Source organism: Spermophilus citellus (assembly GCF_964194105.1).
Source record: "Spermophilus citellus genome assembly, chromosome: 2".
Classification (NCBI taxonomy): Eukaryota; Metazoa; Chordata; class Mammalia; order Rodentia; family Sciuridae; genus Spermophilus; species Spermophilus citellus.
This window is the reverse complement of record NC_138183.1, coordinates 39,577,996-39,601,315: the sequence shown is the minus strand read 5'-3', so window position 1 is coordinate 39,601,315 and position 23,320 is coordinate 39,577,996. Positions and strand designations below refer to the sequence as shown.

The following is a 23,320-nucleotide window of genomic DNA, read 5'->3' as shown; positions in this document are numbered from 1 at the left end:
AATAAGTAGGTAAGGTTCTCAGGGGCTCTGTGTCTGTTACTGCCTCACTCCACCCAACTCTTGTGACCTAGTAAAACTGCACTGGCATGTATATGTGGGGTGTTCTGGTAGTAAACAGGTAAGGTGAGGCGTTCCTTAGGCCTCAGGTAACCTTTATTTATTTTTTTTTTTAAAGAGAGAGTGAGAGAGGAGAGAGAGAGAAAGAGAGAAAGAGAGAGAGAGAGAGAGAGAGAGAGAGAGAGAGAGAGAGAATTTTTAATATTTATTTTTTAGTTCTCGGCGGACACAACATCTTTGTTGGTATGTGGTGCTGAGGATTGAACCTGGGCTGCACGCATGCCAGGCGAGCGCGCTACCGCTTGAGCCACATCCCCAGCCCCTCAGGTAACCTTTGTCCAAATCCTGTCTCCGCATTTTGCATTCTTCCTTAAGCAGGAACAATGAGACTCATTTGGCTCACTGGAGGGCTATGGTGGTCAAAATGAGGTTGTCCATAGTTTTCCTAAAAGGGTGGTCACCCTGAGGACTGTGTCACAGGCAGCTTGTACCCTAGTCAACACTGAGCAGGAAGCTTAAGGGAGAGGCCCCAGGGAGGGCCTGTGCAGATTCCCAAGGGTCACTATCTGGCCAGGACAGGAGAGGAGGCTTCACCTCTAAGAGGTACAGACCCAGCCAGAGGATCCAGACAAAGGGGTCCTGAGAGTGGGTAGAAATAAATGGGCAGGAGTCACAGGTCCATGTTCCAAGCTCTGAATCAAGTCTATAGTGGACTCTATAAGAGCTGCATGGTCAGGGAGGCGGGAAGGAGAAGGGACTGGGAGACCAGGGACTGGCATGAGTACAAACACAGATAATCATTCCTTTTTAGAAACTTCCAAGTAGCCTGGGAACAATAGGGAGGGAGAAGACAGTTCTAGTCTTTAGAGCTAATGAGGTGTGTGTGTGTGGGGGGGGGGAATGTTTAGAAAGACGCCCCTGGGGGAGGAAAGCAGGCAGAGAGGACAACACAAGAAAAGGCAAAAACAGGAGAACAGAAGTCAGGATGAGGATAGAGTCCAGTGTGGCTGTGGCACACAGTGTGTGAAGTGGGATGAGGAGGAAGGGGCTGGAGGTAGATCAGCATCAGACAGCAGATGGTCTCAGATGCCAAGTTCAGGGCTTTAGACCATTTCAACCCTTGCCTGTGATCAGTGGGGTCATGCATAAGATTTTAAGAGAGGGAATAACATAGTCAAAACTAGAAAGACTTGGGGCAGCTGAGTGAGGAGACCAGAGGCACCAGAAAGTATGTAATGGAACCAGAGATACCACTCCTGGTTAGCGATTCAGGGGCAAAGGGCTGTCACAGTTATGATGCACGTACATGGCCAGCTATGCCTGCATTCCTCACCCATTTTGTAATTTTTATAAGGGGCAATCCCATAAGCATGTTGTATTTTACTTTTCAGGACTAGTACTGACAGGTGGCAACCTGCCTTTCATTCACCTTGGGTGGTTTTATAGCTTCCTTTCCTGGCTGAAGTATGAGGAAGTACAATGTACATTCCAGTTCACACTCTGACATCCATCTCTACATCAAGGTCCTGGTGCCGGATTTAAGGTAGGAGTTCAAGTCTCAGAGCAGCACTCTTGGATCCAAGAGAGGTATGTTCTGGGACCCCGTGTTAGTCAGGTTTTTGTCGCAGGGAAAAAACATCTGAGAAAAACAACTTAATAAGAGGATTTCTTTTGGCTCGCAGTTTAAGAGGTTTCAGTTCATGGTTAGTTGGTTCCATTGCTTTTGCGTCTGAAGTGAAGCAGAACATCATGGCTGAAGGGCTCTGTGGAAGGAAGCTTCTCAGCTCATGGTAGCCAAGAAGCAAAGAGAGAGAGAGGGACTGGAGACAAGATATACCTTTCCAGGACATGCCCTCACTGACCTACTTCCTTTAACTGAGCTCCACTTCCTACAGTTTTCACCACCTCCCCAATAATACCATCAAATTTTTAATCCATCAGTATATTAATCCATAGAAGAAGTTAGTGCCCTGTGATCGAAATCACTTCCCCAAAGCTTTTTAACACCTAAGACTCTGGGGGACATTCCAGATCCAAACTATAAGAGACCCTAATGGGATTCCCACACACTGGTGGCTAAGGCAGGAGGAGGAGCGGAGACCCTGAGGACAAAGAATCATGCTTGCTCTTCTCCATCTCAACTGGTAACATCCTTCCTGCTCATCCCTCCAACACCCTTATTTTGAAGTTGTTATGGTGGTTAGAGGGGCCAACAGCAAACAAGGGTGTTAATAGCTTCCTATGGACAGGAGTACGAGCCACAAAACTTGTGAAAGTTCACCCTGTCTGTGGCCTTGAGATACAATCCTCCTCTGAAGGAGCTTACATAGTTGGTCCCTGAGTCCTCTGAGATTCTGACACCTGACCCACACCATTACCCATTACCCACTATCCTCTGATCCCATGGAACCCACAAAAAATGGAAGCAAGGTCCTGATGCTGGCACTATCAAGTGAAACAGGGAACAGGGTGAGCAGTTAAGAATGTATCACCATACTACTAGGTAAAGACAACAGGAAGGAAGAATGGAGGGTGGAGAGGAAAGACGCAAATCATAGCAGTTAACAGCTAATATTTACTGAGAGTTTATCATGTGCCAGGTGTTTCACATGTGCCTACCAAGGAGGAAACTCAGGTCTGAAGAGCTTACATAGCTACCTAAGGTCACTGACTGTGAAGTGGCAGAGCCAGAGCTGAACCCTGGTGGTCTGAGCATGGAGCTCACTCCCAGGCCTGGACACGGGGCTTTGAGAAACACCCAGAGGGAAGAGACTAAATGACCACAAGGAGAGTTACTGTGATACAGTGAGAGGACACTGGGTGGGGTTTGAGCCATGTAGCCCTACTGTTATTTATGTAACTTTCTACTGGTCACTTGCTATATCTGAGTCCTGGTTTCCTCACCTGTGACGCAGAGCAGAAATTTTCAGTCTGGCTTCTGGGGTCTGGGCAAGTTCTAGCAAATACTGAAGTTCTAGAAACTAAGGAGGTAGAGATAAAGCAGCGCTCCCACTTCAAGTAGAACAGCACTATTGTGACCTGCTGTAAATGGGGGATTGTGTAATTCTTCAATGGGGCAGAAAAAAGTTCGGTACTGAAAAAATCTGTTTGAGAACCCCTAGAATAGATATCTCAGAGGCCACTTCCATTTTAAGTGATTTTGTTTCTAATCTCAAGTAGGGTGTTGACACTGAAGAGTTAAAATGACACCAGATGTCTAGAATGGGGATAAGTAAAAGGCTCTAATGAAGCCAAAGAGCCCATCCGGTTTATTTGCTCAACAAATAATCGGCAAGAGTCAAAGCCTGGCACTCCAAATCTCTTTTATCCTCTTCTAGAATATGAGCATAAAGCAGAGAACACAGGAAGTTTCTAATTTGTACATAAGGTGTGGTCTAAATGGGGCACTTTTCTTTTTCAAGGTTTGGGTTCCTATCACCATTTTATTATGTATTAGATAATTTTCTTTCCTGGAAAGGAGGGCAGACTTCAAGCTGCTTCTTGGCTTGGTTATATGGACTCTGATCACATTTTCCCAAAAGGATAATTAGGGTGGAGTTGGAATGGAAGATATAAGATCAGCTGCAGGAGAGGGAAAAGAGGGCAGGATTCTCCTGGTGGAAAGTCAACCCTTGGAAGAAAAGGAAAATATGGGAGTTGATACTAATAAGACAGGAAAAAGGGGATGAATATATTTGAAAGACTAAATATGGGAGGCAAGGCACTGGGGGAGGGGATCAAACCCAGAGCCCATACATGCTAGGCAAGTGCTCTAGCACTGAGCTACATCTCCAGCTTCAAAAAATAAAATACTTTTTTATGGTAAGTTGTAAGTGGGAAGAGGAATGGGGAATTCCTGGTATTCAAAGAAAGTAAAGAGGTAGTAGGGAAGAGGTGTTAATTTAGGCCTGCTATCCCCCCAAGTGTGATTCACAAAGCATTTGTCACTTGAGATGATTCTTCAAAAACAGTTCTCTGGTTAGACAAGCTTGGGAAATTCTTCTGGGGATAACAGTATGCCAGTGCACACTGAAGAATCTGCAAGAATGAGATCTGAGTTCCTCAAATGTATATAGGAACCCTGGACTGGGTATCTCAGAGGCTACTTTGATTTTAAGAATTATTTCTCTCTAATCTTAAAGGGGCAGGGGCATCTTAACCAGTGTCCAGTATTAGCTAACACAGTGATTCTGCTGGTCCATGCTAGGTTGATTAGTTATGCCAACTTGGATTTGGATAGGCAGTGGCATGTAGCTAGTGTAAAACATTCAGAAAACTATTATTTCAAGCCTGCTGTATATCTACATAAATTTTGTTACAGGTACTTAAGCTAGTGGCTTAATTTTACTGATCCAATATTTGTTCTGACTTCAGTTAAACAGGGCATGCTCACATTTACCTAAAATTCAACATAGCTATACATTAGCATGTTCTCCTCTTGTCTTCCTTGACCACGGGCAGCTGAATTTAAAAATTCAGCAGCATCATTAACTCACTTTTATTACCTTCTTTACCAAATATGTGTTTTAATCTAACTCTTACTACCCAGAGCACAACGGTCTATCATCTGCTCAAAGCAGATGTGTGGGAGGCCATCAGATGCCTTGCTGAATAAGATCTGACCAAACTGTGTCTACAGTGTATCACTCAGCTACTGGTATAACAACTATCAGAGAGAAAAAAAAGATGCAGTTGGCATATCCTTGCTGGTGCTTGGTAATGATGACTTCTTCTAGGTGCTCATTGCCATTGTTTTAATAATGAACAGGATCCTGAATCTTGCTATGATCAATGTGTTAAATGGCATTCCAGGCCTGCTATATTATCTATATAAATTGTGTTGTAGGTACTTAAACTGATGGCTAAATTTTACTGTTTGTTTTATATTGTATTTAATAATTGAGATTAACGTGGGAGAATAATTAATTAATTTTATTTGTTCTTTTTGGTTATACAGGACAGTAGAATTTATTTTGACATATTTATACAAACATGGAGTAAGTCTTATTCTAATTGGGATCCCAGTCTTGTGGATGTAGGAGGGGAGAGGGGGAGGGGGGTGGAGGGGAGAGGGGGAGGGGGGTGGAGAGAAGAGAAGTTAAGTGGATTAGACAAAAAAGAATGAAGGGAAGGGAGATAGGAAAGACAGTGGAATGAATCTAACATGACTCTCCACATCATGTACTCCACCAGACAAATGCTTCTTGACAGGACTTTTTGAAACAAACACTTGCTGGATTGAAGTGACCTGCATTTTGCAGAATATTTATCTGTTTACTCTTACATTCTCTAGAATTCTTCCAAGATGAATCACAACTTTGTGGCTGTCTTGTTTACAGGTATTCAAAGGACCCTGATCTATACCTTACTTAGCAGCCTCAAGGGCTTTGCCACCCCTGCTCTTCTATCTTCAATTTCCTGGTAATAGGACTTGTTCTGCCCTTCTCTGGCTGATGGGCTCAGCTCTAATATCTGGCCCTAGAGACTCTGGAGATTTCCCATTCCACTGATTATTTCCATCTCCAGGAATGTAAAGGCTCCTTTCTTCCTTGAGGTCCCCATTCACGGGCTACAGCTGAAATGCTCATATCTCCCCCAGCCTTTAGAACCTAATTTACATCCCAGTTCTTTAAGGTCACCGCTCTTTCCTTCCTCTGAGTTTTAAAGCATTTGGCAGTTACTGCCCAATCACATGCTATTTGGGATTGATAACAAATTATTGCCTGGAAAGGTCCCACTTGTCAAAAGTGGGTTGGAAACTTCAGGACAGGTAAGACTGAGAATTTAGACTTCTTGAGACTCTCTCTGTAATAAATGATGCAGCTCCATGCCACAGCAATCCTCAGAAGTGCTGAATGGACAGACTGTTGTTTCAAGCTTCTCTTATGGTCCAAGGGAAGGCACACAAAGTTCCTCTATTTTAATGGAAGCAGTAAACTGCCAACAATCTTACTACTTCAAGATGACCCAGAGTGCATCTTGAAATGAAAGTTGGACATGGGCATTGTAGAAATGAGCATACTCTGTCTCTTCAAATGAATTTCAAAGAAATTTGGTAAATCAGATGTGTCATTGTACCTAAGAGATTATAGCCTAAGGACATGAATTTAAATATTTGGGATAAACTGAAAATACCAAAGTTATACTCTTGGAAATATAATAATACTCCTCAAGCAGACTGGAATAAACAAAGTTATTTCAATAAAAATGCTCAGTCTGATTCTCCAGGTTGTGGTTATGGGGGCTGATGGTGCTGTCAGCATCAGTTTCCTAAGCAGGACTAAAGCCCAGCACACGCACCGATCAGATATACACTGAGAACTCTTTCTCAGACTCAGCCCAGTCCACAGGCCTCTCAATGGCCTTGAGTCAGACTTTCCCAGAAATTCACCAGAGGCTGGCATGCAGGCATGTGGCCTCAGCTCAGCTCACTGTCTCCTGTGGGTGCCCCAGAAGACATTGTCTGACTGGATAAATTCTAAAGCTGCCTAGAAGTCTGATATCTAAATGGGCAGTTTTTGTTTTTTAAAAATAACAGGGAAGTATACAGCTACCCAAAGATAGGAAATAATCAGTGCTTTACTTTGGGATAATTAGGGTTTGCATTTTTGTCTCTCAATTTTGCTGGAGGGCTAACTTAAAAAAAAAAAAACCCAAACAAACAAATATGCAAAAAAACACTCCAGCAATTCCCTTTAGTTAACAGAGCTTATAGCAACAAGCAAGGACATTGTTTGGCATTTAGCTCATCTATACTGCTTAAATAAAGTAGTGGTGGTACCATTGGCTCTGCACGATAAAATGCAGGTGTCTAGGAAATTACTCCCCTTCTCCCGCCACGCATTATACACATATGGGCACATATACTTTCCCTCCCTCTTTACATTTTTCCAGACCTCACCTGGTTGATAACATAAATGCCATAATCCAGCTGCTGGCGCTGCAGGATTGGGTGCAAGTAATACAGCCAATACTTGAGGTGTTCCTGCCGGTTGCGGAATGGAATAATGATGGCCACCTTGTGAGGAGAGATGCAGTCCTTGGGGGTGTAACGGCCGCCCACCTTTACCTCTGGGTTCTTCTTTGCCAAAAGTTCCAGATCCACAGGAATGTTAAATTCAATCAGCATGGGGCCAACTAGAGAGATGGAAGGAAGGGGAAGTTAGTAGCTCACTCTATTCTGCAAACTACATCAGATGACCAAGCCCCACCTACAGAGGAGACATCTCCTTCTGGGCAGCAGTGTGGTCATGGGAAGGGTGCCCAGCAACAGGTACCATAGTCAACACTAGGGTGAACAATCATCTCAGGAAATCCCTAAGTGCTGAAAGCCCTATGTTCTAGCAATACCCCACACCCACTCCAGAGCTGGGCAAACCTCAGGTTACCCTATGGCGCACTTCAGACTCCACTGGAAAATGGAAATAATTTTGCTCAGACTTCCTGACAGGCCATTGTAAGCATGAGTAACCATAGATGAGAAAGCACTTTCTCTGCTTGATGCAGTGGCACCTGCCTATAATCCCAGCTACTCAGGAGGCTGAGGCAGGAAAATAACTAGTTCATGTACAACCTGGGAAAGTAGACCCTGTCTCAAAATAAAAAGTAAAAAGGACTTGGGATATAATTCTGTAGTAGAGCATCCCTAGGTTCAATCCCCAGTACCAAAAAAGAAACTCCTTTCTCAAAAATCCTATATTTGAGACCTAACTCTGTCACTAGCCAACTGGGAAGGCTTAAAAAAAAGGGACTGATGTGGCTCTCTAAACTTGTTTTGAGGAGAGGGGTGTGTGTGTAGGTCACTGTGAAGGAACCCAGCTGCGGATCAGAAGGTAGTGGGGAGTAAAGGGACCTGATATAGAGGTTAATCAAACTCCATAGGGAGAGGCAATTAGACCACAAAAGAGACTGAGGGGAAAGAAAAGAAACAGCTGGAAAGAACAAAAGCTTAGAAGCAGTAGTGGGTACTGTCACCAAGAGGATGAAGAAAGTTAGAAAAATCAGAGATGCCTCCAAAATTTCTGGCCTGGAAGAACATAGATCCAGATCAGATCACTAAGAGATCTCTTGGCTCAGAAGAAACAATGATGAGCTGTGGACGGTAGATACTGAGGTAGTGAATATAGAGGCAAAGTAAAAAGTTGAGGTCCAGATACAGGGCATTTGGCACACACGGTGTGGTCCAGAAACACACAGGGAATCAGGGACAGAGCCAAGATGTAGACCCAGGCTCACAGTACTCACTGTACATCAGACTTCCTCAAATGGGTTCCAGGAAATATGCTTAGTGGGAAGACATGTCCCTGGTCAAATCAGGCTGGGAACTCTGCTTCTGGAAAAGCATGACACACACCAAGGGCTCTGAGGAACTGTGCAGTCAAGAGTTAATAAAGTTAACTTTATTAACCCATTATTTCCCAAACTTAGTCACAGGACCATTTTGTCAGGAAATACATTTTGGGCACTGTTAGCTGCAGTGTAACTGGCCTCACCTTTGAAGCACTAAACAAAGCCAGGAAGCTACAGAACTACAGAACAAGGTGGGAATGCTAACCACAAAACTAACATCAAAGTTCACCTGAAAAGTACTGGTGAGAACCAACCACCCACAGCCAGGCCCGGTGTCCTCAGTCTGCCCTGTTTCAATAACCTATGGCTGCTGCCCACGCAGCCCTTGTGCCCTGGGAAGCACTCATCCTCCTGACAGAAGGAAGCTGCGAGCCATCTCCTCTTGCCCAACAGCAGGTATAACTCACAAGCAGCCGCCTCCTCCTTTCCTTAGCACACTTCTCACATCTTCCCTCCTCATCACTGACCCAGTTCCATCATCACAGAACCTGTTGCTATTGGTTCATTTTCTTTGAGACACAGCTCTGATCACTTCACCTTCCCGGTAAAAACCTCCAATGGCTCAGAAGCTGTATGGCTTTGTACAAGATAATGTCAAACCCCTCCTTAGCTAGGCACCAAGCCCTCAGCTCTGTCTGCCTCCATCTCCTACAAATAAGTTGATGTCCATATCTTTCCCTTTGACAGAAATGCCCTTCCCTCTATCCTTGAATGGGTACACTTTTGCATTCAGAGACAAGTCTCAATCAGGCTTCATCTTTTACTCTCTTCATTGCCACAGAGCTGAGGCAGTAGAACCCCTGAGGTAGGTCTACTCCCCAAACTCCCAATGCCCTGCTATCTCCCTGACCTTAATCTCTCTACTGGACACCAGGGGCCTCATAGATCAGTCTCTCTCACAAGACTGCTGCTGACTGCCAGGATGCCCTCAGGTGAGCAGTCACTACACTCTGGATGTAAATCAGTGGTCATCCTGGACCAGTTTTTCCCAAACCTATCATCAGAATCTCCTGAGGCAATTGGTACAAATATAAAAATATTAAGCCCCTCCCTAAAGAATCCAACTCAACAGATCTTGAGAAGGACCTAAGAGGATAATTAACAAGGAGCCCATATAATTCTTACTGGGAAAACTGGGCAATAAGAAGCTGGATGGCTCATCTTCATAAGTCTTGGGACTTTCAGGCAAGAGAATCCACATGGATTTCCACCACTTCACACTTCCCACAAGATCTGCCAGGCCTGGGCTGCTTAACTTCCCAAACCTATGCAAAGACCTTGAGAGGACCTGTGACACAATGAACTCATGAAAAACATGAAAAGAACATCATTGGGTTTTTCTCACTTCAGAGGAGTTGTTTTCCTCACAACATCTGCAACTCACCCAACCTTTGGTTCTGAAGATGTACTACTAAACAACCCCGTTTTCCGGGAACTCAAGAAGCATCTGGACTGTTACCCTACCAACTTGTTCACAGCTTCTGAAACCAACCAAGAAGACAGGAATTCACATGTGGCCTGCCCAACCTCCCCAGAGCCAACACCTGCAGACCAGAAAGTGTCTTAGTGTTGCTCCCTGTAGGTAGTGCAGAAAGGTGGTCCTGTGGTAAAGAGCCCCAGAAATGAGGAAGAGATGCCTGGACCCTGTCCAGTTCCACCAGTGCCTTTCTGGATGATCCTTGGACAAGTACCATCCACTCTCAGAATACTGGTTTACCCATTTGTAAACTGCAGGATTTTGACTAGATGAACTCTAAGGTCTCATGAAGTCCTGACATGCCCAGATACTTGATAAACTAGAAGAAAGGGTCCCAAACCAAGATCTTCTGAAAATCTTTGTTCTCACCCTCTCTGTCCCCAAGAATGACAGGATGAAATGATGAGAGGTAGAAAGAAGCCCAAGCATCACATTCCCCCATGTTCCTTCCTACCTTACCACCCATGCTTTCTCAAGTCTTTCTTTGATGTCCATCTTTGCCACCTTCTTTTATTCTCCTTAAATATTGTCTCTTCTCACTCATCTAGATCTCTGCTTTAAGCGTGTGACAGTTCCCAAATCTGTCTCCATCCCACATTTTCTCCTAACCCCACAGCCAATAGGACATGACTAGCTATGTGCCAGGGACACCTTAAACTCAATTTGCCCCAAATGAACTCTTATTTAAGACTACCATCAGTGGGGCTGGGGATGTGGCTCAAGTGTTAGCACGCTTGCCTAGCATGCATAAGGTACTAGGTTCGATACTTAGCACCACATTAAAAAAATAAAATAAAGACCACGATCAGCATCTAAGGCCTGAATGGCTGGATTCTCCTTCAAGGTTCCTTCAGCAACTGACACTGTTGATCACCCAGCAAAGGAGCTGATACTTGACACCTGGATGGTCCATTTTCCAGTCCTCTTCCTCTTTCTCTAAGCCTGGACTTGCACCTGTGTATACATGTTTTCTCACCTATCTCCACCCCCCCACAAGCAGAGATGTAGAGGGCTCTCCTCTCTCTCTGCACCGTGGCTGCCATGAACTCAGCAACTTTCTTCCACCTTTCCCTTCCACCAGTGTTCTGCCTCACCTTGAGCCTAGAGCAATGGAATCAGTCAATCATGAACTGAACCTCTAAAAACAAAATTTTTCCTCCTCTTAAAAAACAAACAAAGAACCCCAAAACAGGTATACACAGCATGCTGACAATTCATGGGAGCCTATCAAGTATGAAACCAGAATCTTTATTCTGAAATGTTTTTCTTTTTTTTTTAAACATTTATTTTTTAGTTGTAGGTGGACACAATACCTTTATTTTTATGTGGTGCTGAGGATCAAACCCAGTGCCTCATGTATGCTAGGCAAGAGCTCCTCCTCTGAGCCACACCACAACCCCAGCCCCTGAAATGTTTGTTTTAACACAAACTCTTCCTGTGATGTGTTAAGACCACTTTTGATTTGTTTCAATCAATATTTTCAGTGTACCAATTGAGTACCTAGTGTACTAGCCCAAGAGGAGTGGGTTGAGGGAGGGATAATGGACAAAGATAATTTCTGCCTTCTAGGGGCTCCCTGCTGAGCATGTCACAAAACCTATATGAAAATTACCCCCACAGCTGGCTGAGGAACTTGCTCCTCCAATGGCTCCACCCAGAGCTTTATCACTGAATAGTCTCTCCCGCTCCCCTCTGCATCCCTCTCACAACCCCCATCAAGTCTCGCACAAACTGAGAGCACCTGGCCCCCAATCCTGCCTTCCTTGCCCAATCTGGTAATTCTTTCTCCACTCCTCTCTCTGAAGTCTCTACAGCTCTGGGAATTCTGCAGCTGGTCTGGGAAAGCTTTATAGGGGAGGTGATGTTTTAAGCTGAAGCCAGGCAGTTATTGGATTCGGTGATATCAAAGTCCTTGGACACCTCAAGACACCTCTGCAGTTCACACTGCTAAAACTGAAGAGCTCACAGACGCACCATACCTGAAGTTGAAGGTCTTCTTGGGTCCAGTGCCAGACAGGAGGCCTCCCTGAGTACCCCACATACTTCCTGCCATTCTGCAGAGGTTGATCTCTGTCATGCACCTGGCTCTGTCCCAATGAGAACACCTAGAGAACTCAGACTCCAGGAAGAGACGATCAACACAGTTCAGAATCATGCAAACCTGCTACTAGGTCTCAGAGCCACTGCCTAGGGCTGCAAGGGGAAACTACAGGAAGAGGCAGAGAGCTGAGGGCTTCAAGACAGTCCTCAGGCCGGGCCAAGGTGCCCTTGCTGTGAGGCGCATGGCGTGTGCTACCACAGGCCCTCGGCCCTGCTGGGCTGGCTTGTGTGTTTTCTTGGCTCTGGGAGCTGGGAAGCAGGGTTACGTAAGCAGATGAGCAGATGTGAGCTGTCCTTGGCTTTCCCAGCTCAGCTCTGCCACGTGGGCCTCCCGGCTGGGAGTCCAGGTCACGGCCTTGCGTGTAAGTCACTCAATAACTTCAATGTGTGAGCTCAACTCAGACAAATTCCACTATTCCCTTGCCCGGCACGGCAAACCCAAACACACACATGCCCCTCTATCAAAAGCTGTGCTAATCTAAGCCAAGCCCAGCACAGACTCCTGCCTTGCTTTCATGCTGGCTAAGCCACTAGTTCAATCCTCTAGCCTCAGCATAACAGGCTGGAACATACAGTTCCTGCTTTCCAACTGATGGGCCATGAGTAGTTCTTGAGACAATCCTTGGCTTGAAGCTGGGTTGTGACAATGTTTCATTAGCTGGAGAAGAAATGGTAAAAGTAAAGACCATGCAGGTTTTCATCAAGCTAACATAATCAACGGAAAATGCCCTTTCAAGACTAAATGCTTCTTACTTTTTAAATGTTAAAATGTCCTTTTTCTTATGAAATTATCATGGTATATTTTGATGCTGGACTGATTTGATTGATTGATTGATTGTAGCACTGAGCACTGAACCCACTGAGCTATATCCCCAGTCCTTTTTATTTTCCTTTGAGATAGGGTCTCAATAAGTTGCTCAGGTTGGCCTTGAACTTGTGATCCTCCTGCCTCAGCCTCCTGAGTATCTGGGATAATAGGTGTGCGACACCATGCCCAACTAGATTGATTTGAAAAAAAATTTTTTTTTTAAATTCTTCCTTGGCAGCCATGGGTCAAGCCCCTAAGTTTCTTTTGAAATTTTTGTTGGCAAGAAATTAAAACAGGGAGAAGGGATAGGAAGAAAAAAAGACAGTAGAATGAATCAGACATAACTTTCCCATGTATATACATAAATACACCACAGTGAAACTCTACATCAGCTACAACCACAAGACTGAGATCCTAATTAGAATGTTATATTCCATGTAAGAATAATATGTTAAAATATATTCTACTGTCATGTATATATAAAAAGAACAAATAAAAATAAATAAAAATTAAAAATTAATTTTTAAAAAATTTGAGAAACACTGGGGAATATTTGGAACTATACAGTGCTGTTATAATGTTATAATTCTGAAAGCTGGGATGTCTTCCTAGGCCAGGTCTCAGATCTGACAGTACATTGTGTAGCTCTTCAAACCATCTCCCCCAACAACAATGTCATTCCATAGGCTCATGTAGGTGGACCATTTCTCTCTGTACCTATTCCAAAAGGCAGGTGTGCTCGGGAAGCTGACTTCTGGACACTACCACTGAATTCCTGGCTTGGGAAAGATTCACTTGTAGTGGTTGTGTGAACTCACGCTGTTCTTTGTAGATTCTCAGACTAGAAATTAGAAGTACCATCTACACATGAGGCTCATCCCAAGCCTTCTCTTCAGTTCTTTGAAGAGGCAGGCAACCGTCTAGAGCAGTCCAAGGACTTTGATATCACTAAATCCAACAGCTGCCCGGCTTCAGCTTAAAACATCACCTCCCCTAGAAAGCTTTCCCAGACCACTGGAGGTTGGCTCTAACTCTTCATTCACACACCCTTGGATATTTACAGTATCATATTCATTCAAACATGCACCCAGTTAGAATTTACCATGTGCCACATGTCAGGTGATACTAGGCATGCAGTGGGATAGGCTGAGTTAAGTGGTCTTTGCCCTTAGTGGGCCAGGAAGACAAGCAAGCAGACAAAGATAAAGAGTGTGACAGTGATAAAAATAAGCTCAGCTGTCACAAAAGAAGGGAAATTAACTCCAGGGCCAGAGAAGAGAGTCAAGACTTTGCAGAGAAGTAGCTGCCTCCACTGGGACCCTCATCTCCTCGTGTGGAGGATTCATCATACAGACTTGGGTTCACTTGTTGGTGAGCAACTTTGTGTCATGGGCACAGAATACACCAAAATATTTAGCTGAGTAGATATGCACATCTACTCTTCTTGCTTCTCTGCCACTGGTGCAAGCTAGGTTTCAACAACCTATAAGAAAACTTAATGGAAGAATATAGAACGGAGAACCACCAAAAGGGACTCTCAATTTCCATGTTAACCATTTCTCACTGGGTTTTAAAGTTTAACTCACAATGGCTTCAAAGATACTGAAAATGATTTACTTGTGAAATTGAATATTCATGATAGTTCTTTATAATTTTGTGTATATCTTTAAAATTAAACTGTAACACAATAATGGAAAAGGTAACCCCTCTTTAGTCTCATTCCCAGTTAGAAAATATCTTATGGGCTGGGGATGTGGCTCAAGCGGTAGCACGCTTGCCTGGCATGTGTGGGGCGCTGCATTCGATCCTCACCACCACATAAAAATAAAAAAAATAAAGATGTTGTGTCCACTGAAAACTTAAAAATATCTATTAAAAAATTCTCTCTCTCTCTTTAAAAAAAAAGAAAATATCTTACAAAGTAAAAATTCAAAACACAGAACTTGATTATTTGAAAACAGGAATTATCTATTCCTACTGCTGACATGACATATCCTGGCACACACAGAACAGAAGTTCAACACCCACTGTTCTTTCTGCCAACTCACTACCAAAGCCACTTGTAGACCCTGGGGAAAGAAATACTTTTTCAACAGGAAACAGAGCACATCTGTGTTCTGAGAATCCTACATTTGAAGATATAGAGAAAAACAAAGCATTTGCTCAAAAAGTAAAGGAGCCTGCCAGAGAAACAGAGCTGGACCATATGGTTATGAGGAAAGTCATACCACAGTGGGCTGGTTACTCCTCTGTCCATCTCCATGCTCAGGAACAGCTCTGCCACTTGCCTGAAACCACCCAACTTTTTAGTGTTCCAAAATATTGACCTGAAAGTGGCCTCACCAGCTCTGAACTACCAATCTCAGTGCAACTTGCTATTTCACTCATTAACGTCCTACCCAATTTTCAAAGGCTAAACATTAACCAGGTGTGGTAGCACACACCAGTAATCCCAGCAACTCAGGAGGCTGAGGCAGGAGGATTGAAAATCTAAGGCCAGCCTCAGCAATTAAACAACTTAGTGAGACCCTCTATCAAAATTTAAAAAATAAATAAACAATGTAGCTCCATGGTTAAGCGCCCCTGAGTTCAATCCCCAACACCAAAGGCCAAGCACTCCAGTTTGCTTTCAAAATTCTTTTGAAAGAATTTCGATCTATTGCAGTGGTCCTCAAACTGTGGAATGTAAGAACCATCTGGGGAAGTATATAAAACAGAGTCTGATTAGCTTGGAGCCTAGGAAGCTGCATTTAAATAAACATTTAAACAAGTAATTTAAAATTAGTCTAGGTGATTTTATTTATTTGTTAATTTTTTGGTGTTGGAGATTGAACTTAGAGCCTTGTGCATGCTAAGCACATACTCTACCATTGCACTATGTCCCCAGCTCCAGGACTGTAGGTAATTTTAATGAAAGTCCCTGGACTCTATTTTGAGAAATATTGGTTTACAGGTTTATTCATTAACCACCATCTCCCTTCCAACCCTGTGAGGCTCTTTAAATAAGAGATATCAAGAAAAACAACTTGGGGCCAGGGGTCTGGCTCAGTGGTTGAGCACTCCTGGAAGAAGGAGGAAGAGGAGGAGAAGGAAGAAAACTTACACTTCAGACCCACTATGTACTTTCCTTCTGACAATATATATCATATAATAGAACAAGTTTCACTTTGTGCTTTTGCAAAAGGTCAGATGTGATAACCATTTTGATTTCAATGATCTGAATATCTACATTTTTTTACTTTTTCTCAGTTTTATCTAGGTTTCAGTTCCTTTATTTTAATTTCAATTTATTTATATCAGTCCTTTTCATGGTATTTGTTCTTATAAGCCACCAGAAAAAAATACTTTTGTAAAAGAGGTAAAGTAATAACCTTTCAAAGTTCAAGTCAAATGTCATCTCTTCTTCAAAACTTTCCCCAATCCCTTAGGGGCTAATCAGTCCCTGCTCCACAGGATTACCAAGCCTGCATTAGAGTCTTGCTGGGGTGGGACACCAGTGCACCTGCTTGCCTCCTCTGTTACTCATCTCCTTGAGGGCTGGGGTTGTGTTTCATTTCTTTCTATGATTGGGATGGTTCCTGACAGAGCAGGATCAGCAAGCACAGCACTTGCTCAACTCAGAGTTATAAACCTGAATTAACAAAGCAGGGAGCCATCTTGCCTTTGATGTCTTAGAATCTGAGGTTTTTGTCCTAATTACACATCTGGGGCCAAGGCAGGAACAAAAATACTCATTTCTGGGCTCTGATGATTCCTTCTATTTCTAGGTGTAGCAACTGATTCATTAGCTCGTGCATATCCTCACCTTCAGTTTTTAAAGTTTCCTCCAGGCTCTAGGCCTGTAATTTGGGAGTTTGTGGCAATGGTTGGTCTAACCTCCTAATGTAAACTGCATTTCTAAGCCTCACACTGCCTCGCCAAACAGGCCCTTCACCCAATGCCATTAGTTCCTTGAGAGAATAAACAAAAAAACAACTCAAAATCTGATGTGGGTCTTAAACTCATCAGAAAAGCTTTGGTTAGTCACTCAGTCCGGTATGCCGTCACCAAAGGTACCAACGCCTAAATCCAATAAGCATGTGAAGCCATGATCAGATTCCATCACCTTGAAGGATCAGGATCTACCTCAATCCAGGACCTAAAGAATGCTGACAGACCAAAATTAGAGAAGCCCAGGGTTACAACATTTGAAGGAAAGTGAAAGCCAGGAGGTTGAATTCTTCAAGAACACTCTCAGACTGGTAAAGAAGCTGTCCTAATCTTTCCTTTAATAATCCTACAGGGTTCTGATGTTGGCAGATACAGCCACATGGTAGAATGCAAATCATAGCACACATGCTCCCCTGTTCCTACAGTTCACCAGTGAGGATTCTTCCTCAGGATCCTTCTCAATCAATCTCAGGTCCCAGGGAGCCAACTGACAGGGGTGGCATAAAAGTGCATCTTATTTAACATCAGTGATCTTAACCCTTCTTAAGGAGAAATTTTGGCTTTGTTCAGTCCTGGCCCAAAGGCAGATTCCTTCTTTTCATTCTTTTAGTTGGAATTTGTGGAAACTGCACACATGCCCACAGCTATCACTTCCAGGAAAAGGTTCTTAAAAACCCTGTTAGCCTCATGAAGATCTAACTGCATCTCTCTTCTCTGAGAAGCACAGGATATCCAGAAGGGAGGGTTTGAGCTTCTCAGAAAATATAAGGCATCTGGTGTTTGATTTTAAGACCTTCATGTCCAGGTTGGAGCAGTCCCCCTACCTCCCCTGGGCCCTCTTCTCAGTCTGAAGTCAGCTACTAGCAAGCAGTGAGGGCTCAAAGAGTTATATAAACCTCGACATCCTCCAGAGTTCCACACCTCATGGCCAAGTAAGGATACTGGAGCAGATGCTATGCTCCGAGCTGCCCTGAGCCATTTGTTGGAAGAAATGTAGACATTTGTCACTATTTTAATTTAATTTAACTTAATTTATTTAGGGGCACTGAGGACTGAATCCAGGGGTGCTTAACAACAGAACTGCATCCCTAGTTCTTTTTATTTTTCATTTTGAGACAGGGTCTTGCAAAGTCGCATAAGGCCTCTCTAAATTGCTGAGGCTGGCCTTGAACTTGCTGTCTTCCTGTCTCAGCCTCCCAAGCCACTGGGATTACAGTCATGAAACACTGCACCCAGCCATTTATCATTCTCCATAGAAAGAAATCAACAGAGGCTAAGCTGTCATAAAGATAGACTGTTTGCTAAGGTATTCATCAACTTTAGCTGCATCCGCATCCATAAAATGTGGAGGAAGAAAGGTTATTCATATAGTTACAGAAAAAGAAGAATAAAGGTAAGAGAATGCATGAAACAAAGGGAAAAAGGAATTCTCATGTTCAAACAAAATACAGCATGGACAAAGTGAATAGATAAATAACAGATTCAAAAGATAGCTGCAATGTCTGAGACCAGCAAGGTTTTACTATCTTCCAGAATGTATAAGGAATTTCTGTTATTTTTTTAATATTTATTTCTTTTAGTTGTAACTTTGTTTTTATTTATTTATTTTTATGTGGTGCTGAAGATCGAACCCAGGGCCTCACATGCGCTAGATGAGCGCTCTACCGCTGAGCCACAACCCCAGAGCCAGGAATTCCTGTGTTATTTACCAAAAAACAACAACAACAAAAAAAACAAAACAACAACAACAAAAAAAAAAAAACACATAAGAACATCAGTGAAAAAACAAGCAAAGAATTATTATGAATAAGCCATTTACCAAAAAGAATCCTAAACGCCACCAAGCATTCAGTGAGATACTCAAGTTAATTAGTAATCACAGAAAACAGAGTTAAACAAAAGAGAGTTATCCCTACATGTCTATTAGTTTATCAGAGTGCTAAAAATAGGAAACTAGTTAATGCCAAGTTTTTGTGGAGACAAACTGCCATGTTCTGCGATGAAAATGTAAACTGGGGCAACCATTCTGGAGCTGTATTTGGCACTTCCAAATCACACAAGTATACACACACGTCCACAGAGAACATGTATAAGTATGTTCCTCGTGGCAATACTTGGAAAAGTAGTGTTGGAGGCCGTCCTGGAGTTCCTCATTACAGGAAAGAGAGAAAAACTGGGATGGGTGAACACTGTGGAGAATGACTTGGCAGTAAGATGTACACATAGTAACACAGATGGACCTTAAAAACAAAAGTGGACACCTGGCACCCAGTTCTTGGTTTCTAAATACTATTTTCTACTGAAAAGAAACAGGGTTCGTTGGAGGAGTGGCTAATGCCAGGAAAGAACAGCCTCCTAGAACATCTTCCTGTGCCTAAAAGAAACTGCTCCAGGAACAACAGGATATGTCAAAAGGACATAGGAACTAATTTTAGAAGGGGATCCCATTGGCCAAATACTGGTAGCCTGCGCATGAGATTAAATGTGACAGTAAAGAATTATAACCTACTGAATAGAGTAAGAATCTGTAGGTCTGTATTGATATGTCAATTAACAAGGGAGAGGAAAGGCTCTTCTCTTTTTTAAAAAAAAAATTTTAAGTTGTAGATGGACATAATACCTTTATTTTATTAGTTTATTTATTTTTATGTGGTGCTGAGGATTGAACCTAGTGCCTCACATTCTACCACTGAGCTGCAACTCCAGCCCCAGGAAGGCTCTTCTTTACACAAGGATGCCAACCAATAAGAGCAAAAGGAATAATGGAATTAGAAAATCACCAGCTACCATAATTATTGATTTAGGCATAAATCAAAAATAAATGCTAAAAAACAGGTGATAAAAGCTTGAGGAAAAACAATCTCAAAGAGGATCCCGTAAGATAATGGAGTAAGGACAGACACCAGTATGATGAAATAATCAGAGTTCACATTGCCATTAGAGGACAAACTGACAGTGCGATAGGACTGAGAAGAACTCGTCGTAATTTTGGGGTATGCCCATCAAGGGTGTGTGTGTAATCCAAACCCAATCATGAGGAAACACTGGACCTAAATTGAGGGACCTTCCAAAAAATAACTGGCCTATACTTTTTAAAAATGTCACTGTCATGAAATACAAAGAAAGACTAAGGAATTGTTTCAGATTAAGAGGATCAAAAACATGATAACTGAATTATAACTCATGATCTTTGATTTTCTTTTACTACACAGAACATTATTGGGAGAAGTGATAAAATCCTCAAAAAGTCTGTAGATAATAGAGATGTGTCAATGTTGATTTCCTCACTGGTAATTCTATTATGCTTTTTTTTTTTAACTTTTTTTTAGTTTTTTTTTTTTTTTTTTAGTTTATTTTATTTATATCTGGTGCTGAGAATTGAACCCAATACCTCACACTTGGGAGGCAAGTGTTCTACCACTGAGTCACAACCCCAGCCCTGCTTATATTTTTAATTTTTTTTTTTTGCAGTTGTAGGTGAACAGAATGTCTTTATTTTGTTTTTTATTTTTATGAGGTGCTGAGGATTGAACCCAGTGCCTCACGCATGCTAGGCAAGTGCTCTACCACTGAGCTATAGCCCCAGACCTATGCTTATATTTTTTAAAAGTCTTAATTTTAGAAAACACATTCTGAATATTTGGGGGGGTCTAAGGATATGGTTTAGTGTGTGTGTGTGTGTGTGTGTGTGTGTGTGTGTATATATATATATATATATATATAGAGAGAGAGAGAGAGAGAGAGAGAGAAAAATATCAACATTTTGAGAATACATAAGATATCCAGAAATTCTTTTAGTCTATCAACTTTTAATGAGGTTTATGTTGTATCAGTGTTATGGTTTAGATCTTAAATGTCCCCAAAATGCTTATGTATCGAGGGCTTAGACTCCAATGCAGCAGAGTGTTCAGAGGAGAAGTTTTAGGAGGTGATTAGATTAGGAGGGCTCTGACCTCATCAACAGAATCATCCTTGGATGGATTCATAGATCTGTGGGCTACTGGATGGAATCTTTAGGAGGTGGGTCCCACCTAGAGAAAGTAGGTCCTGGGGGACACCTCCTCTCACTATTTCTCTCTGTTTCTGGCCATCATGAAGTGAACAGGCCCCTCTTCCACCATAGGCCCAGGAATAATGGAACCAAGTAACCATGGACTGAAACCTCTGAAACTATAAGTGAAAATAATTCTTTCCTTCTTTAAGTTGATTTAAAGTATTTTGTCATAGACGTAACATAAGATGTTTAAAAATTTTAAAAACAGATGAAAAATCAGGATCAAAATGAGGTATAAAATACTATTTACATGTGGTAAAAATACATGTATGCACACTCTGATTCTATTTATATGACATCTTAAAAAAAAATAAAACAAGCCATACAAGATAGCACATGCTTGTAATCCCTGCAACTTGGGAGGCTGAGGCAGGAGGATTTCAAGTTTGAGACCAGCCACAGCAACTTGGCGGGCTCTAAGCAACTTAGTGAGACTCTGTCTCAAAATACAAATAAAAAAGCATTGGGGATGTGGCTCTGTGGTTAAGTACCCCTGCATTCAATCACTGGTACCAAAAAAAAAAAAAAAAGATAAAACCACAATCAAGAATAATCAGTAGTTACCTGGGGTAAGGGTGAGAAAGAATGACTAACAAGGGGAATTTGGTGGGGGTTGATGAAACTATTCTGTATGATTGTGATAGTATTTATACAAATATAAACGTGTAAATTCATAAAACTATACACCAAAAAATCCAATTTTACTTATTAACCTAAAAAAATATTTTTTAAGTTTAAAATACACATATATATAGCAGTGGCTTCCATAGGGCAAGAGTCAAAACACTACAAACACATTAGAATGATTACCTTCGGTGGGGCTGGTAAATGAAAAATGGGAATGAAAATAAATTACATAAATAAGGTAAGAGAGTCCATGAGTAGACCAGTGATGACAATGGGCCATGAAATGAAGTTTGGTGGGTGAACTGGAAGGATAAAAATAAGGAAGGAAGGAAGGCAGGGAGGGAGGGAGGGAGGGAGGGAGAGAGTGAGGGGAAGGAAGGAGGAAGAAGGGGGAAGGGAGGGGAGATAGAGGCAGAGGTGTCCTTCGGGTGCTGTACAGGGATAAGGGAGCCTTGACACCCTAGACCAAGGTCCCTGAGGCAGGCCTGCAATAATGTGGTGCCAGATTTGTCCGCCATGACAGCCTGACAAGATGTGACAGAGTGAACTCACTTCCCTATTCTGCCTTCTAACTCATCAGCTGCCTGATTATACTGTGGCCTTGTTGAGCTGCAGCCACCAGAGAATTACAAGCCACTTGACAACAGTTCTGCTTCCCAGGAAAGCAGTAACTTAGCATCCCAGCACAGAAGTCTCTTGGGGAGCTGTATTACTAAGTCAGCTAGTCCTTGGATTCTGATTACTATATTACTGATTTTGATTCTGAGCTGTGTTACTAAGTCAGCTAGGTCTGGAGCCCTGATGCAGTTTCTGGACCTGCAATGTTAATTACATCCTTTTCTCTCCATCTAGAACCAGATCTTAGAATGTAGAGAGCCTCACGCCCCTATGGGCCATCTGGGCAGTCAGCCAGCCATGCACTCCTGGCAATACCTCTCTGGTATCAGATCCATTTTAAATGCAGCCATCTCCAATTTCCTCCTCTAAGGGGTGGGGATAATTATGCCTTTCTTTCAAGAGGTGAGATAATACATATACATACTTACATGGTGTTGGGCTCCAATAGATGTTCAATATTACTTTGCCTTCTCCCTTACCTCTTTAGAACTTTGAAGCTTATAGATTATTGTAGCTCTGTGAGCACAAAATTTAACATTTTTGGCTAAAATTTCACATTTAAACTCTGATCTACTAGCGTCAATGATAGATTTGGAAGAAGAATCTGGTACTTCAAAGAGCCCCATGAGTATGAGAAAGTTTCTTGCAACAAACACATGAGGACTTGACAACTATTCTGTTCACCTTTGTGAGGAAAAGAAATTCATGTGTTAAAAAACAATTTAGAAGAAAATACAGGAGGAAAAAAAATCATATAATTTTGGGATGGTAATAAAGACCTTCTGAAGTGTGAAAACAACCTGAAATCACAAAGGAAAAGACAGACATAAACAGCCAAAGATTTACTACAAATCCATAGTCTTCCAAAAACTAGGAAAGAATACTTCCCTGCTCATTCTTTGAGGCAGTATTACACTGATACTAAAACCAGATATTACAAGGACAAAAAACTATAAACCAATCTCTTATAAATAAAAAAGAAGGTAAACCAATAAAATCATAGCAAACTCAATCTAGTAACAAAGTAAGAAATTATAAATCATGACCAAGTGATATTTATCCCAGATTGCAAAACTGATTTAATGTCTGGAAATCAATGTGTAATATATCATATGAATAGAATAAAAGACAAAACCACATATCATCTCAAGAGAGACAAGGACTTGACAAGGACAAATCGCTTTTTCAAGATAAAAACACTCAACAAACTAGAAACAGGGCTGGGGATGTGGCTCAAGCGGTAAGGGCGCTCGCCTGGCATGCGCGCGGCCTGGGTTCGATCCTCAGCACCACATACCAA

The 23,320-nt window shown here is 42.3% G+C and overlaps 1 protein-coding gene across 2 annotated transcripts in view; it reads right to left on the bottom strand.

Annotated features, from left to right (window-relative positions):
- B4GALT1 (beta-1,4-galactosyltransferase 1) overlaps positions 1-23,320 on the bottom strand; it is a 51,983-nt gene that overhangs the window by 13,849 nt on the left and 14,814 nt on the right. For both annotated transcript variants that reach the window (XM_081272377.1, XM_081272378.1), the window contains exon 2: positions 6,959-7,194. In XM_081272377.1, the coding sequence (XP_081128503.1) occupies positions 6,959-7,194 (236 nt within the window). The remainder of the gene's footprint in view (positions 1-6,958; positions 7,195-23,320) is intronic.